This window comes from Syngnathus leptorhynchus, chromosome 3, assembly GCF_054491065.1.
Source record: "Syngnathus leptorhynchus isolate UIUO chromosome 3, UIUO_Slep, whole genome shotgun sequence".
Taxonomy (NCBI): Eukaryota; Metazoa; Chordata; class Actinopteri; order Syngnathiformes; family Syngnathidae; genus Syngnathus; species Syngnathus leptorhynchus.
The window spans coordinates 13,326,776-13,343,418 of NC_141197.1; the positions used below are offsets into that span (position 1 = coordinate 13,326,776).

Consider the following 16,643-nt stretch of genomic DNA (forward strand, 5'->3'; position numbering starts at 1 on the left):
GATGAGGTGTGCCCTAATAAGGTTGCCATTCACCCAGCGCCGTTTTATTATCAGGGAGCGTGTGGCCATGGCTACACACTCATTTGCTCCACTTTTATTTACGCGTGCTATTTGCTACACGTCAGGCCGCCGGAGTGACGTCGGCCTTTGCCGCGCAAATGTGTCCATAAAAAGCAGCCGAGCTTGCCTAAAGGCTGCCTCTTGTTGACAGGAGGGGAGGGAAGGGGGAGGAGGAGGTGGGTGGGTTTGGGGGGCTGATACCCAAAAGAGTCAACAAAAGCACGTGGTGGCTATACATGTAGCGTATGCATTTTTTTTTGCACTGGCAAACAATTAAAAAATGCACTATATTGCAAGATATGAAAGCCATTTCCTAAAGAACAACAAAGGAATCACTTTTCATTTTTTCTTTACATGTTATATATTGTAATGTATTTAATTAAAAACTTTTCAGGTTACACGTTAAGCGTGCATCTATAGACAATTAAGGAAGTAGTAAAGTAAAAAGTTCTTAGATAAAGGTCGGGAAGTTCCCAAATGTGTTTCTTTGGGTTGGTGTACTATATACTTATCTTAATGGTTTCGTAGCAAACATTAATGCCAAATGCTTCTCAAATATTAATCCATATTACGAACACCAGTGTGGAACATTGAACTTTTGAAGCACCAGAGTAAACATGCAGCGTGCAGAACATGACAACTAAATTATGTCTACATTATTTCAGAAATTATTCAGTGGTTAAAGCAACTGTAAAAATTGCATGACTACAGTACAGTACAATAATAAAACAGCAACCAACACATATAATATAACCAATTAAATCACTTGAGCAATGCACTAAAAACTGCAAACTGGAAAAATTATCACTCGCTCCATTTTGTCACAGCGTAGTTGGAGTTTACAGCATAATAAAGAGATGTGCTTTGTGCAATATTTATACAATACAATCACAAATCTTACTTTATAGGTAAAGATACATTTAAAGAAAATGCTCCTTTTTTATTTTACAAAACAAATTCACAAATGTCCCCATTGTAAGCCTAACAAGTGCAATCAACTTGCTTTTGTATAAAGCTAATTTGGATATTTGTTCTGCATTGCTCATGGTTAATCGCACCATGCTCAGATCAATATACTTATCCTCATAGGCTTATCTGTACAATAATTCATCACTGTTATTGCTTAATTTCTGGAGAAAGTGATGAGGCGTTGCTTTGGATTTATTTATTTATTTATTTATTTATTTATTTATTCATTCATTCATTCATTCATTGGCTCCCACTCGTGCACTTCAGTGGGCTACATGTATTTATTTATTTATTATACGAAGACGCGCAAATACTGTGTGGTCTCTGTAGAAATGCTTGGGCTGTGTTCCACTCCCTTTTTTCCCCAATATTCAGCAAGTGAACGCATCATCCCATTTGCATGCACGGGTCTGATTAGAGTTTTTTTTTTTTTTTAAGGGGAGGGGGGGTGAGGGAAGAGGGGCAATGTCCCCCCCCCCCCATCTTTTCTCTCGCTGTGACTCGGCCCAGTTTCCCGCTTTTGGCTGTGGCGCAGGGGTGGGGGTCGTGGTGGTGGGGTGGGTTGGTGTTTATGTGTTGGGGGGTTGGGGTGGGGGTAATGATGACAGAGGTCGGGTCGCGCTAATGGGCCAGTGAAGAGCGGCGGAGCAGGAGGAAGGAGCACATACATTAATACACTTGTTCTCCCTTCTCCAATCAGCATAGGTGTGTTCATTCTTTCTCTTACCTCCTCCTTCCTCCACGACGCCCCCTCCCCTCCCTTCTCTCTCTCTCTCTCTCTCTCTCTCTCTCTCTCTCTCTCTCTCTCTCTCTCTCTCTCTCTCTCTCTCTCTCTCCCTCGCTTCCCCACTCTCTCTCTTGCCCACTCTCTCATTCGCTCTCTCCCACGCCAGCGCACATCCACGCCAAACTCGCTGCGTTCTGACATCTGAGTTCACTGTCAATCTCTGTCTCCTTCGCAGGGATATCCCCTCCGTCTCCTTCTCCTCTCCAGCACCCTTTTGGAAACTAATTTTTTTTTCACACGGCCTCTCGCTCCTTCACTTCCACGAGAGAAGACCGGTCATCACCGTGGTTTTTTTTTCCTCCCTTCTTTTTTTTTTCTTTCTCTGTGTGGGCCGTGGACAACACGCTGCATAATTTGGTTTTGACAGCGACAGGATGCCCCAAAAAGGTAAGATTTATAAAAAGATCATCTTTTCCCTCTTCTTCATCCTAATGTTTATATTTCTGTTTAATATGTACTATTTAACCGTAATTTACTTTCTAGATTAGTCTAACTTTACGGCTGTCAAAAAGTAGGCAAAGAAATTGCCTCCTACTATTTTGTAAGCAATTCAACATGCGCTATTTTGCCGTATTTAGACGGGAGTAAAAAAGTCACGTTGGGCCAGGCCAGTGATCATCGTGGAGAATTGGGCGCAATGACCCGTTGAGAAAAGGCGTCAGATTGATTCATGCCGACCACTCAGCCAAGAGGCTTCTTGCAGGAAAAAAGGGCAACGAAGGCCCCCTTTTAGACTAATTAATTACATCAAGAAAATATCCCCGAAATTGTTTTTTTTATTTGCTAACTTCATTTTCTGTCGAATTAAAAATTCCCAATTTAATCGAGTTTAATTAACATTTTCATCAGAAATAGTCATTTTGACAGAGCAATCAGGTCCGCAATGAAACTATTTTGTATAACGATACAAGTCAAAAGGAAATTAAAGTATTGCTGCTACAAGACTAATTCATTTTCATTTTTGGTGCATTTTTAAATAAAACAACAAATCACGACTGTAATTTCTAATAATATATACAACAATACCAAGACGTGCAATTTAGTTTTCTACTAACCATTTTGATCTGTACAGGAAGCACCTGCTCGTAAAACAGTGTGTCACATTTTAGAACTTGAAGCTACTTGCAAAAAAAAAAAAAAGTGAGGCCTGCGTGTGTGTCAATAAGCATATTGAATTAAGACATTGTTGTTCCGGATTAGCGCAGCAAAAGAAATGCAGATTAGATGGTATAGTTAACCCCGGGAACAACAACGTTTGAGCTTTCGACCTATAATAAATGATTAACCACATGCGCCATCCAAGCTTCAAAGCTAAACAAAGTCCACTGTCACCTAAGATGATCTTTTCAGTTATTTTTTAATAATCATTTTTGATTAATTATGACATACTTTTATCGTATTTTTTTCATTTTTTTTTTCAACGTGCTTCCGTGTGATGGAATTTTAAGTGTGATTAATGACCGAGCAAGTGAACTCGGTACGAGGCCATTTTAATCGTGACCACAACACAACTGTGCATGAAAAAAAAGAAGAAAAAAAACTTCTCCTCACTGCCCCCCACCTTTTTTCCTTATCTGTCCCCCCCAATTGAAAAGCTTCTTCTAATGCATTTGTCTTTCCCCAATTGAGCGCCCTACTGCGCTCTTGTGTCTCTGGACGCGCTTTACAACCGCCACCAAACAAGCACCAAATATTGAACCGCGAGAAATAATTCAGTTTCTCCTATTTACGAATAAAAAAAAAAACGCGAAACAAAAACAGCATTCACATTCACACTGTGGCTGCACCGGGGTCACGGTCGCATGTGTGTGAGAGAATGTGTGTGTCTGTGAATAGTCCCGAAGGGGGTGGGATGCGTGCCTCCGGCTCTTTGTATTAATGTGAACTTGTTGGTGTGTTTAGTTGGGAAGCTGTGCGTGTTTGTAGCGGCCCAGGGCGAGCTGTCGCCCCGGGTTTGAGGGAGCCCATGAGGGGCTGCATTGTTGACGACTGGACACTCCCACCCTCCCGAGCCCGGACGCTTTATTATTATTATTATTATTATTATTATTATTATTATTTTAGCACTGTCACCGCAGGCTTTGAGTGGAATGAAGTTAGAAAGCAAATTAAAAAATATATATAAAATCGTGGGTGTCAAACTCAAGGCAATTTGGCCAAATCCGTCACAGCCCGTAAATAATAAGCATCATTTGATCCGAAAAGATTATACAATAAATATTGTGCTAACAAAAAATAAAAAATCCAAATAATTTGAATGACAGTCGTATATTTGACAGTCTTTATCAACCATTCTGCTTTCAAAACGAGTTGGTTCAAAACTGGTCACGAATCCCAATCGAGGGGAAATCTGAGCGTTGCGCTCAAGAAGGTGTGGCCGGCAGGGGTGAAAAGGAGTTTGACACTTTGAATTTAATGAAGCGGAATTTAGTACATCAGTATAGCTTTGGCTGTGCTAATGTCTTGTTTTGCTCTGTCCTATAGGGAGGCATTAAGTAGTGAAAACGGCAGATGATTGACTAAATTGTAATACAGTGGACAGTCAACTCTGTTTCCAGGCAAGTTTAAAATACAAATACAAACATACAACACCAACGAGGATGCTAAACTTAAACTGCACTAAATAACTAAATTTTGAAAAAGGAAGGAGATGACAGAAACCTATTAAGAAAATGTGTGTTGTGTGTGTATGTTTTTTTTTTTTTTTGGAATGTGATGTTAACCTGTTTTTATGATTTTCCCTGTGACGCTCAGAGTACCACAATCAAGCCACGTGGGAGTCTGGCGTAGCTTCAATGATGCAGAACAGTAAGTTTGGTTTTTGAATTCTTGATTTGCTGTTTTAATTGTGAGTGTTTGCATGACGTAAGTAACCCACCCTGACATTAGCCCCTGGTTGTTACGGTGCATAGGTTAGGAGAAAAAACGAGGAGGAAACGCATTCTAGGCCCCCATTTGCATGACTGACATTATAAGAAGGGGTATTGTCACTTATTTAACAGCCATTTCATGTTGTTATTTATGTATGTATTTATTTATTTCGCAATAAGAATTATTCTTGAACAAAATAGATCAAATGTGTGTGTGTGGGGGGAGGTTGTGCTATTTTCTTGCTGCCTGAGTTGCTATTAAATAATTGCACAGGCGCCTGCATTAGCGTTAAAGCTGTCTGCAGCTATGCTTGCATGAAACATGAGCGCAAAGAAAGAATGTCTTTTATGCAAACGAGCGCATCATTTTCCAACACACACACACTGCATACACAAGTGGCTAGACCGGAAGTTGCGCCTTATTGAAGTCGGGCCCCTTGTGCGTTGAATGCTGTCTAATTCCTGGTGACAAACAACAAGCAAAAAAAAAAAAAAAAAAAAAGGTTAAACATGAACGTTTTCTCTCTTGCTGCTGGACAAGAGGTGTATGACATCTGTGATGAAGGTGTGTGCAATAACTTTATTACATTACATCCTCCATATGCACTCGTGTCTGTGCTGTAATGTGTGCGCAAAATAGTTTGGATGTGAGGAGCGGCGGGGGCAGAAAACGCGTCTTTTACGCACGGACCTAAATGGCTTTGGCGCGTGATGTCTGCCGCGAGGGGGGTCTTCCACGGGCCCACGGGTTGTCCAGAGGTCGCGGCGGGCCTCGCTCGTCTTTTGTGCCTAATAACTCCTGGGTGTACATGGCGGGGAGCGTCCAAAATGACACCATATGCTTTGCCGCAATAGACTACAAGGCGCGTAATCAGCGCCAGCGGGCACTTGAGGGAATTGAGCCCCGATTAAGACTTGTACGTGACAGCTTTTATCGATCCGGAGTGTTTTTCTTTGGGTGATTTATGTGAAATATGACATTGGTGAAGGCGCCGTATAACGCGGCCTAACAAGTCTATTAATTCCGCCTAATCCTGGAATTAGCAATAAGCAAGAGGGATGATAGTGGATTTAGCATCAATCACATCCACGCATGATGGAAGATTATTACACGGGGCGGTCAAAAGGGGATGCGGGCCCTTTTTTGATCCAATCAAGAAGCGCACAAACATGGCTGCAGTGTGCATTTGTTGTCAAATACAAACAGGGATGCGAAGAGCAGAGGGAGGAGGGAGGAGGAGGAGCGGAGGAAGAAAAAAAATACTAGATGTCACTTTTAATATGTTAAGAATCCAGGCGCGCCCTCGTTTGTGTGACCGCGCGCAGCCCCCCACCCTCAGGCCACCTTAAAACCAAAGTCTCCCCTCGGAGGGTAAACGAGTAGCGTCCAATTGGGTCTGAGTGATATCCAAATGCAGACAGAAAGGGTCGTTTTTATCATGCTACCATTTGTCGTGACGATGCGATTTCGCAGCGCGGGAGCCGTGTCACAAAGTGACGTGGCTGCCACAAAGTGCTCAAACTGATCTTTTCAATTAGCCTCCCGTGCATGATCCGAGGCGACTTCCGCCCATTCCCAGAAATTAAGCTCAAACTTGACGTGCGGCGAGCTTTATTTTCAAGACAAATGTCAGCCAGGCTCATCATATTTGCTTCCCCCCCTCGTCTATATTTGGAGCTTATTTATTGCTAAGGAGCTCTGGCTCCGCGAGCCAATGTAGCGGGAGGCAGCGTAGGGGAAAGAAGACGGCAGACGCGGACACGGAGCGTGGGGCGGCCATTCGCGGGAGTCCACGCTCCCTTTCGGCTTCAGGTTTGCGGGGGCTCCCAACTACTTCCACATCCTTTACAACGAGACATTTCATCCTTAACGCGACACTTTTTTGAAAATACGCTTGCATGTTTTTGGACTTGTACCTCTTGTACGACAGCCTATTTAATCCGTTCGTTTTTGTGTCAGGGATGGATAGAGAGATGTGCCGATGTTATCATACGCTAAACGGCGACTGTGCTATTTGAAAGGCAACATGTGCATGATTTTTTTTCCCGAAGCCAGAGGCGCGCTCGATAGACACCGCTGGTGTATTATAATTTAGCTTTTGCGTGCAAGAATAAACTAATTTGTATTTTGGTTCTCCGTGCTCGGTGTTATAATTTTTTTTTTTTTTAAGTGTGTGATTGGCCTCCCGTGTGCCCACGCAGGTCACAGCGGCGTCAACCAGCTCGGTGGCGTGTTCGTAAACGGCAGACCGTTGCCGGACTCCACCAGGCAGAAAATTGTAGAACTCGCCCACAGCGGTGCTCGACCCTGCGACATCTCCCGAATACTACAGGTGGGCAAGTGGCTTTTCTATCATTCGTTTTATTTTATTTTGGCCGATAATTTTTTTTTGGTTTTAGCGTCAAAGCAGCTTGTACGCAGGCAGTGCGCACACGCAAGCGTTATGCTATTCTTTGGACAGCGGACACAGGAGAAGAAGATTAAAAAAAAACCATACCTGTTCTAAAAAAAAACTAAAAATAGATTTATTGTAGAAAATGCCTAATGTACCATTCAAGGCATATTTTCTGTGTTTATAGACCCATGATGAAGTCCAAGTGGTGGACAGTGAAAAGGTGATAATGACTTGAACGCCATCACAAAAATTCCCCGGATAGTCCTAAATAATGGATGTGAATTGTGTCTTTTGATCTCCATCCAGGTGTCCAACGGCTGCGTGAGCAAAATCCTGGGCCGCTACTATGAGACCGGCTCCATAAGACCGCGGGCCATCGGCGGGAGCAAGCCCCGGGTCGCCACGCCGGAAGTGGTTGCCAAGATCGCACAGTACAAGCGAGAGTGTCCGTCAATCTTCGCCTGGGAGATCCGCGACCGTCTTTTATCGGAGGGCATCTGCACTAACGACAACATACCAAGTGTAAGATTACACGAACACGCGCGCGTGCGCGCTTACACACGAGCATAAATTGCGTGCATGATTACATTAGCTCCATCTGATGACTTTTGTTGTGTTTGTGCGCGCAGTGAGCATCCAACCATTCACTCGTATTAATGCGCAATGCAAAGTGCGCGCGCCTCAGCCAATTAGGCGTACTTTACGCACACTTTACGCGCACGTTCCCCTCTCATCCACAGCTGTCTCCCCCACCCCTCCCTTCCAGGTATCATCGATAAACCGAGTCCTCCGCAACCTGGCGAGTGAGAAGCAACAGATGGGCGCAGATGGCATGTATGACAAGCTGAGGATGCTCAACGGTCAGACGGGAAGTTGGGGGACCCGGCCCGGCTGGTACCCCGGAACATCGGTGCCGGGCCAGCCCAATCAAGGTGAGCCCCCTCCCAAATCAGCAAATGATATTGCGCTGCTTTCGGTTGCAAACAATAGGCCCTAGCCTAGTATGCGGCCTCAATGCCTCCACTGTCTCTGGCGTGGACGTGCGTGACAGCGGCGAAATGTGCGTGCACAAAGGAATGTTTCCGTCCACACGCAATGACGGCTGATGGGAAAAACTCCTCCACGCAACGTGTAATTGCTCATTAGCAGGGGCCTTTGTCTAGCGTTCTCTCTGCTTGTCTCCCTCCCTCCTATTTGTGACGAGCGCGGAGGCGCGAAAGAAGGCAAGCCCGACGGCAGGGCCTTCAAATGCAAAGCAAATAAATAGCTTCTATAGATTTAGTCGGCGAAATGCGGAAGTGGTGCAAGTGAGGCGCAGCAAATAATCATTTGCTTAATTGTTTGAACGTCATTTGGACACGTGGTGGTGGCTATTAACGAGCATTAAAGCGGAAACGATCACATTAGGCACAATTGATTATCATCATTATCATTATTATTGCTATTGTAAGATGCATATGTTGATATATGACGACGGTGATTATCAACGCGTAACGTTAATATAATGTTTAATCACAATTATAATGCACTTGTTGGATTCGTTAATGAAAAAATAATTACATTTTAATGATAATAATATAGTAATAATAATAATAATAATAATAATAATAATAATAATTATTATTATTATTTCAAAAGCTCTACTACAGAATGCTATACGGCCTGTCACCAAAGGGTCGGATACCTCATACCGACAATGATGATGACGTAATGAATGAGTTGCACGCCCCCTCCCCTAGTACCGTTGAGGAAGCCACTCCCAATTTAATTGAAATCAAAATTCAAAGTTGTTTAATGCAGATGAAAATTCGCATTGCGATCAGTATAAAATGCAGCAATGAAACACACTACTGCTATGAACATTTCCAACAATTAATGACATAAATAACATTATTATATCATTATCATAAATGTATTATCATATCGTTATAATAACATTTATGATTATGTTTATTATTATTAATATTATTATAAAATGAACTTGTGCCACTAAAAAGGGTCCTAATATTGTTGTTAAAAAATAAACACAAACAAATAATCAATAAAAACACTTCTAGTATTATATATAATAATAATAATAGTCAGTAATAATAATAATAATAACAATATTATTAATAATGCATTTGTTAAACTAAAAACAAAACTACCAAAACCTCACATATTACTGGTATCTATAATACTGTGTCCCTAAAAAGATATTTTCAATCCCCATAAATGGACCGTCATGTGCTGCCCTTAAATCCCGTCTATCGGATTTAGTCTGTCACTTTCTTTTTCATTTTTAAGCGGTTTCTCAAGAGTGTTTTGATCGGGCCTCAGCGGCTGAGAGGTGCCGCAATTGTTTCGCTATCTTTATTCTCTTTTTCCCCCCGCCTGCTTTTTGTGCTGGAGCGTTTCCGCCTGACTGGCTGAGACATCGCGATACTAAAGAATGCGTTTATTTGCCGATTTTTTTTTTTTTTTTTGCTCAAAGAAAACAAATCCCATCTTGCATCGTCACCGGGTCTGACCCACGGATAATAGCTGCACAACCACCCAAAGTATTGGGATGTTGGAGAATATACTTGCGTCTGCTATTTAATTTGATGTGCAGGAACGTTTTCACCCTCACTTTCTCGACATGATAATGATGTCCAACAAGTGGGACACACATTAGTCGATAAGCCTTTTTATTTAAGGTGGGGGCGGGAGGGGCTGCCTTGCCCTCCTCGTGGTGGTGAATAGATTGGCCTTATTTTGGCGTTGTTTGGAGGGGTGAGTGCAAGGGAGGGCTTGCATGCTCTCGCCTCACTCATTTGTTTCCAATTGAGGACAGAAATCCTGAGTGGCGTGGACGTGATTAATGATGCTAGTGGCGAAGGGTTAACACACTGGACTCCAAGCTCTCCCCTCGGACACAATGGCAAAAGGACTGCGGCCTGCGCAGCTCCAGTGGGAGAGGATCCTTTTGTCATCCACCCCCTCGAAGCGCACATTACACCCACCACGGACTGGCTGCTCGTCCCTGCCTGTGTCCACAGTTTAATGGTTTCCCTTTACTCCTCAAGCTATTGTATCGTCCTGAAAAGCCCCCTCTGCTATTCAAAATAAAGTTGGTGGTCACCTCAATGGATATACCGACGCCCATATGGGAACCACCATTGAGCCTGTAGGTGCGGGTGGGGGAAAGAGGGAGGAAGGGGTTGCAAGTGAGTTTGGGATTTTAAAAACATGTCTCTGAAAAGACTTGACATATTTCTCTTCCCTTTTGACAACATGCGGCATTGTGGCAGCGTTGAGTTGAACATCCCAGCCTGTTTGTGTTCCCACAATATTTTATAAACAATACAGTGAAAGATCTAACACCGTCCAACGCTGGTCAACCTCGGATTTGTTCGCATTTTGAAAGAACAGTCCATCTTGAAACTTGACGACAGCTGCTAAGATGCTCGTATTTTCAATTGTCACACAAATAATGGCCACAAATTATAGATTTAAAGACAAAGGTGGACAAACTCATCTCGTGCATCTCATGTTATTTACAGGTCTAATTTTTTAAATGGACTTTAAACTAACCCAACCATTGTGGGGATTACAATAAACATTCTTCATTTGAACTGTTCAGTTACTCCAATCTGATTTCGTTGTCAAATTCACTTTTGAACGTTTATAGAAAACTAGAAAAAAAAAAACTCCGAAACAAAACAGGAGTTCATTTGCTGCTATTTATGCGCGACCTGGACAGACATGAAGACCCGTTCCCTCACCTTCACAACCCTTAAAATAGATTAAGCACATTGGCATATGTTTAAAATAACCTATAATAGCAACCGGGCTATTAGTTTAACGATGTGTTCCCCCTACCCCCCCCCCCCCTTATAGACGGCTGCCAGCCGCAAGACGGCGTCGGAGAAAACACAAATTCCATCAGCTCAAACGGCGAGGACTCGGAGGAGACTCAGATGCGCCTGCAGCTCAAGAGGAAGCTGCAGAGAAACCGCACCTCCTTCACGCAGGAGCAGATCGAGGCGCTGGAGAAAGGTACGCACGTCATACACGCACGGATGCACTCATGTGCGCACGCACGAACGAATGTGCGCGCGCGCGCACTTACGCACGCACTTACGCACGCACAAACAACAGGCTGCTTTTTTTTTTTTTTTTTTTAGCGTTGGAGTTTCATATCGTACAGATTTTGCTTTTATTGTTTTGGTTACGTAGGTTAGCTACACGAGAACAAATATTAGACATGGGAATCAAGCGTCAATTAAACTTGAGTATTGCTATCTCTTTAAAGGTGGATTTATACAGCATTAGTTTAACGTATGTAGTGGTCAGTGTGTCTGAAATACCTTAATCATAAAATGTTGTGGTTACACAGGTTTTACTAATAAATATCATGTGTAAAAATACTTCTAAAGCTTTGGGGAAAAAATAAATTTGTCAAAAGAATTGTCTAACTGACAATATTTTTATTTAATATTTTTATGAACTACTGTACTCATATCCAACGTTTATATTGCAGAATTTGAGAGAACCCATTACCCAGACGTATTTGCACGAGAGAGACTAGCGGCCAAAATTGACCTCCCAGAAGCAAGAATACAAGTGAGCGTCCATTTAGTAAGATTTCTTCCTCGATGCTCAAAGGATTCTTGCCAACTAAGAGGTTTTGTTGCCCTTGCAGGTGTGGTTCTCCAACAGGAGAGCAAAGTGGAGGCGGGAGGAGAAGCTTCGCAACCAGCGTCGACAGGCCAGCAACTCTTCCAGTCACATTCCCATCAGCAGCAGCTTCAGCACCAGCGTGTACCAGGCCATCCCGCAGCCCACCACACCTGGTACGTACACCACCACCGTAAAACCTTTATACAGGTGTTAAAAAAAATCACCGGTAAAGTGTAGATGGCAATAAAATAGTCAGGTTTCAAGTTTATGACGAAGGAGCAATGGGTTGTGTCTCAGATGTGCCTCACACAAATCCCACTTTAACATTCTTGAGTGTAACGCGAGAGTAAAAATCCACCTTCAATATTAAATGGTAAAAGGAATAAAACACTCCAGTCTTCACTTTGATGATGTCAATTCTGAATCTAATATCTTCAAAATTGAATCAAAATTATTTCCCCAGAATTGTGAGTACAGTAAATGTAAGAAGACCCAGGCCTATTTATACTCATTTCATTGCAGGAAACCTCTAAATGTATCATTGTCTCATCATATTCTTAGACAAACACAACAAATTACTGGATAACAAAAACAAAAACACTAATCTGATCCAACCTAACCTAAGGCTTTTTAACAACAAAAAAGATTTTGCTGCTACCTCTATGTATAAAATTATTGCAATGTGCCTTGCTGCCATTTTCTCCGCATCTATTATTCTAAGTCTTGTTTCTAACATGGCACCCACACACCCCACTGTATAATATAAATATTCCATACTGAAGCATAAGCCATTTTTTAAATATTTTTGGAAAAAAAAAGTCTTGCCTTGATTCATCCTTTACAGATGACTGAATGACTGACAAAGACAACAAGAAAAGAACAACACGATTTTAAACAGCCACCAGAGATGGTTCCAGGACTTTTTTCTCTCCCGGACCTAAAGGGGGGCTTGACCGATGCATACTGGGGCTGAGATAATAATCATTTATAGATCTATTTTAGAATATTAAAACAAATGCTGGATCAGGTTACCTGGAGTGACACACTTCAAATACATTGGTTAAAGCCAACACATGACGGGAAAGTTAATAAATGGAATGATGACCACGATCATGTGGCAATCAGGGCCGCCTACACCTAGTCAACATTTTGTTCATTTCATGACAGTTGTTCATTCCTGTTCTAAAGTAGTTTTAATCTCTCCTATTCCTCCAGTGTCGTTCACTTCGGGGTCCATGTTGGGCCGAGCCGACTCAGCCCTCACCAACACCTACAGCGCACTGCCCCCAATGCCCAGCTTCACCATGGCCAACAATCTACCTATGCAAGTAAGTGGATATAAACCTTGGCGGCGCAAGCACGAGCTCACGGGCCCATCAATTGAGTGCAATCCGACCCGACTATTGCGCTAATGTCCACATTCTCCCCCCTTCCGTCCACTTTTAGCCCAGCCAGACCTCCTCCTATTCCTGCATGCTGCCTACCAGTCCGCCTGTGAACGGGCGCAGCTACGAAACATACACGCCCCCGCATATGCAGGCACATATGAACAGCCAATCAATGACCGCTTCTGGTACCACCTCAACAGGTAGGCCGACAGTTCATTGTTTACCCAGCATGCTCGGGTGAGGGAAAATAAAGTAGTCGTCGTGGCAGCCCGCCAGTCATCTGCCACCTTCCCTAATTAGGCGCTACTACATCATGTGTATTTCATTTGGTTTAGGATTGAGCCCATAGTTTAGTTCCGGTCCATTAAAGGGGGGGGCGGTCATATATATACTGCTTATAGACCAGAGCACTTAATGGCGCAGAAGCACATTTCCTCTGTGCTAAATTGCTAATTAACGTGATTCATCGGCACTTGTACTCACTATTTAAATGCCAACACGTGCGCAGCCTCCTTTTTTACAGCGACCGCTCGCTCACCTGTTCGCAAGGCTAACGCCGGCTGACTGGGTGACAGGTAGAGTAAAACCTAGACTGGTCGCCAGACGATTTACAGACATTCACATATATGGACAATTTAGAATCTTGACCAAACTTAACATGCACGAAAAAAAACACGCCTTTTTCATGGGAAAGTCTGGCTAAAGAATTTTGAAGATCCATTCATTCATTTTCTAAAACTCGCCCTTATCTGCACCAATTCCATTCACTAACAGTCTGCACTTGCCACTTGGGTGATTGTGAATAGTATGTTATTTTTTTGAGGAACAACTTCTGGTGAAGAAATGCAGTTCACGCAGGGGGTGTGGCCTACCGGAAGTAGAGCACTGTCTGCAGTGCAGATTAACATGATTTGCATAAAGATTTGGGCTGCTGTGTGGTTCCAAATTTTCCAAATTTATATGTATTTTTTAATAGTTTACACAACATGTTAAGATCATTCAGGAGTTTTCATATCAGTACTCGCCACTGAAATGAAAGGGCAAACTGACAATAATAATACAATAATTCATAATTTCGGCCAATGCGTACAAGTTCGTACAATGTTCTAGTCCAAATGTAGAGTAATACTACCATTTTGGAATACAAATTTAGCAGACACCCCCCCGTGTTTTTATCAAGCTAACAATTTGCCACTTGCTGTCAACTGAAAATCCTCATTAAGGTTGCAACATGTAATAATGGTCATGGCACACCTGTTTGCTGGGATTGGTCACGTGATACTCGCAAATTAGCCATTCCGCATGTGATTTTTAGTTGATGGGATAAAAAAAAAAAAAAAAGGTGGATTTTTCTGCTTAATTCAAATTCCACTAAAGAGCGATTAATTAGAATGCTGTGCTATTCGCCTGGGCAAATAGCACATTATATTGTAAAGACAATTTTTGACTTGACTCGAGTTTTCTTTTTTTTAATTCACATTTATGCATACATTTTATTTCATGACCTTTTGAACTGACTCGCGTGTGTCTTTGTGCACAGGACTCATCTCTCCTGGAGTTTCTGTCCCAGTGCAAGTCCCCGGGAGCGAGCCTGACATGTCTCAGTACTGGTCTAGACTACAGTAGAGAGAAGAGCTATTTCACCTTGTGAGCTCCAACGTGGACCTCCTCACACACGCACTCCACACACACACACATATACACAGAAGAGGAGGTGAATGAGGACTTGCGTAGCTCCGGGCACATTCAAACGAGGACAGGATAAAAAAAAAAAGACAAATGGACCTCTGTAAAAGTGCCCAGTGTTACATTTTTTGGAACAAACAAACAAAAAAAAAAAAAAGGAAAGATTTTTTTTTTTTTTTTACAATTTCCAGTCATTGTTTCCTCTTTTCTTTCTGGTGTGTTAGTAAATGGCCATTTGTATGTGAATATGAACGATCAAGTGCTGATAGATGGACTACTAGGAAACCATGTTGTCGACACTCTGCCATGACTATCTTTTAATGTGCTTATATCCAGACGCTCTGTGCATGGACGCTGTTGCATATCATGACTGGAGGGAAGACTCTTTGAAAAACTATTTATTGTCCCCACGAGGAAAGAGGCTGCAGTCCAACACACACATGCACACACACAGATTGCTTTGTAAAGCAATCCAACTGGGACCTCTGCCGCATCCCGCGAGGACCAATGTGGAAGCCTGTAGTCTGTAAATGGTAGACTGCGTCTTTGCTCTAATTTCTTTTGTTTCTTGTCCAAATGTAAAGTACTTGTCTTCCCTCAAGAGAGAGAATGAGAGAGAGAGAAAATTCTCCAATAAAAGTTGATTTCATTTACAACCCCTTCCTCCTCCCCCCACCAAGAATATTCTATAAATGTTCCATGCATCATCATAAAGTACATTCTTTAGGGTCAGGTACAATTTGTCTCTTAGCTATAGTTGTAATATAGTGTCCTATGGTCAAAAAATTGTGTGCGACTAGAAATATTTAATTCTTATAATTATGATTAAACATTGCTTGACAGAGTTTTAAACTTAAGTGTTTGGCAGTTGTTTACAAGTACATATCAGATTTAATCATTGTTGATTGTAAAACAGACCAAAGCCTTTGTATTTCATCTAGTACACAATGTTTTTTTTCTAAAAGATATTAGTCTTGTGTTGCAACATTTTGTAAACACGTCTTGGGTTCGACGACATCGGCTTCGAGTTTGTACAACTGCGGCAGAGCCTCGCGGTCCTTATTTATAATTGAAGACCATGGGAGGTTTGTTTTTTTCCTCGCATCATCTGTCATGCTCTTTTACTTTTGTTCTATTTTATTTTCATGTTGGTGTGTATGTAGAACATGGACACATATGGGGTTTACGTCTGGGCAAATGGAGATAAAAATGTCGACACTGTCTCTTTAAATATTTCAATTTAATTTTATTTAAAATGGAGCTTTCTAAATGTATTTTGTGAAAACTATAAAAAAACATTTTGTACAGTAAAAGTGTGTCTGAAAGGATTTTCTTTTTTTAAATGAAATTATTTTTTGCATGCATCAGCATTTTTGACACGCTGAAGAGGAATTAAGTAAAGCTTGGTGGGTAGTGGCTAAGGTCTGCCCGACACTTCTAAGATTTGAGGTTTGAATATTGGGTGGAGTTTTCATTCTGTCCCTGTGAGTGATACTGACACTCCATGTTCGTAGTGAACACGATACCTCAATGATATTGCCCTTCATTGTTTTTATTTCACCACGTTGCCTGTGTCTGTCTGTGCTTGTGCTGCTGTTGTGTGCGTGACGTACATTCGAAGCCGATTGGAATTCTGTCCCGAATTCTCATTTTCAAACTCCGGCAAAATGGGTTAACCTAACTCTAAGTCAAACAAACCTTTGCATCTTTTTTATTTCGTGCCATTATCTGTAGATCTAGAAAAAAGTAATGGCCTTTTTTTTTTTTTTAAAAGTAAGGAGTAGTAAGTAGATATCGGTTTTAAAAATTCTGCAGAAAAGTAAACATTTAAAGTTACCTGAGA

At 42.1% G+C, this 16,643-nt stretch overlaps 1 protein-coding gene across 2 annotated transcripts; it reads left to right on the plus strand.

Annotated features, from left to right (window-relative positions):
• Positions 1 to 2,190: 2,190 nt before the first annotated feature.
• On the plus strand, positions 2,191 to 15,585 carry pax6b (paired box 6b). Of its 2 annotated transcripts, XM_085907061.1 has the most exons (13): positions 2,191 to 2,203; positions 4,571 to 4,624; positions 5,228 to 5,251; positions 6,889 to 7,019; positions 7,267 to 7,302; positions 7,389 to 7,604; positions 7,849 to 8,014; positions 10,944 to 11,102; positions 11,587 to 11,669; positions 11,749 to 11,899; positions 12,942 to 13,054; positions 13,173 to 13,314; positions 14,655 to 15,585. In XM_085907061.1, exons 1-13 carry the CDS (start codon positions 2,191 to 2,193, stop codon positions 14,738 to 14,740), a joined length of 1,374 nt encoding a protein of 457 aa, XP_085763187.1. In that variant the 3' UTR covers positions 14,741 to 15,585. The 2 variants fall into 2 exon arrangements, with proteins under 2 accessions (XP_085763187.1, XP_085763188.1); XM_085907062.1 differs by lacking the exons at positions 2,191 to 2,203; positions 7,267 to 7,302 and having other exon boundaries at positions 4,597 to 4,624.
• The last annotated feature ends 1,058 nt before the right edge of the window (positions 15,586 to 16,643 follow it).

What these genes read in the sequence shown, in the direction of transcription:
- pax6b (XM_085907061.1), top strand. An exon ending in GTATGACATCTGTGATGAAG is followed by an intron (nt 5,252 to 6,888) that starts GTGTGTGCAATA and finishes GTGCCCACGCAG; the next exon opens with GTCACAGCGGCGTCAACCAG. An exon ending in TTCTGGTACCACCTCAACAG is followed by an intron (nt 13,315 to 14,654) that starts GTAGGCCGACAG and finishes CTTTGTGCACAG; the next exon opens with GACTCATCTCTCCTGGAGTT.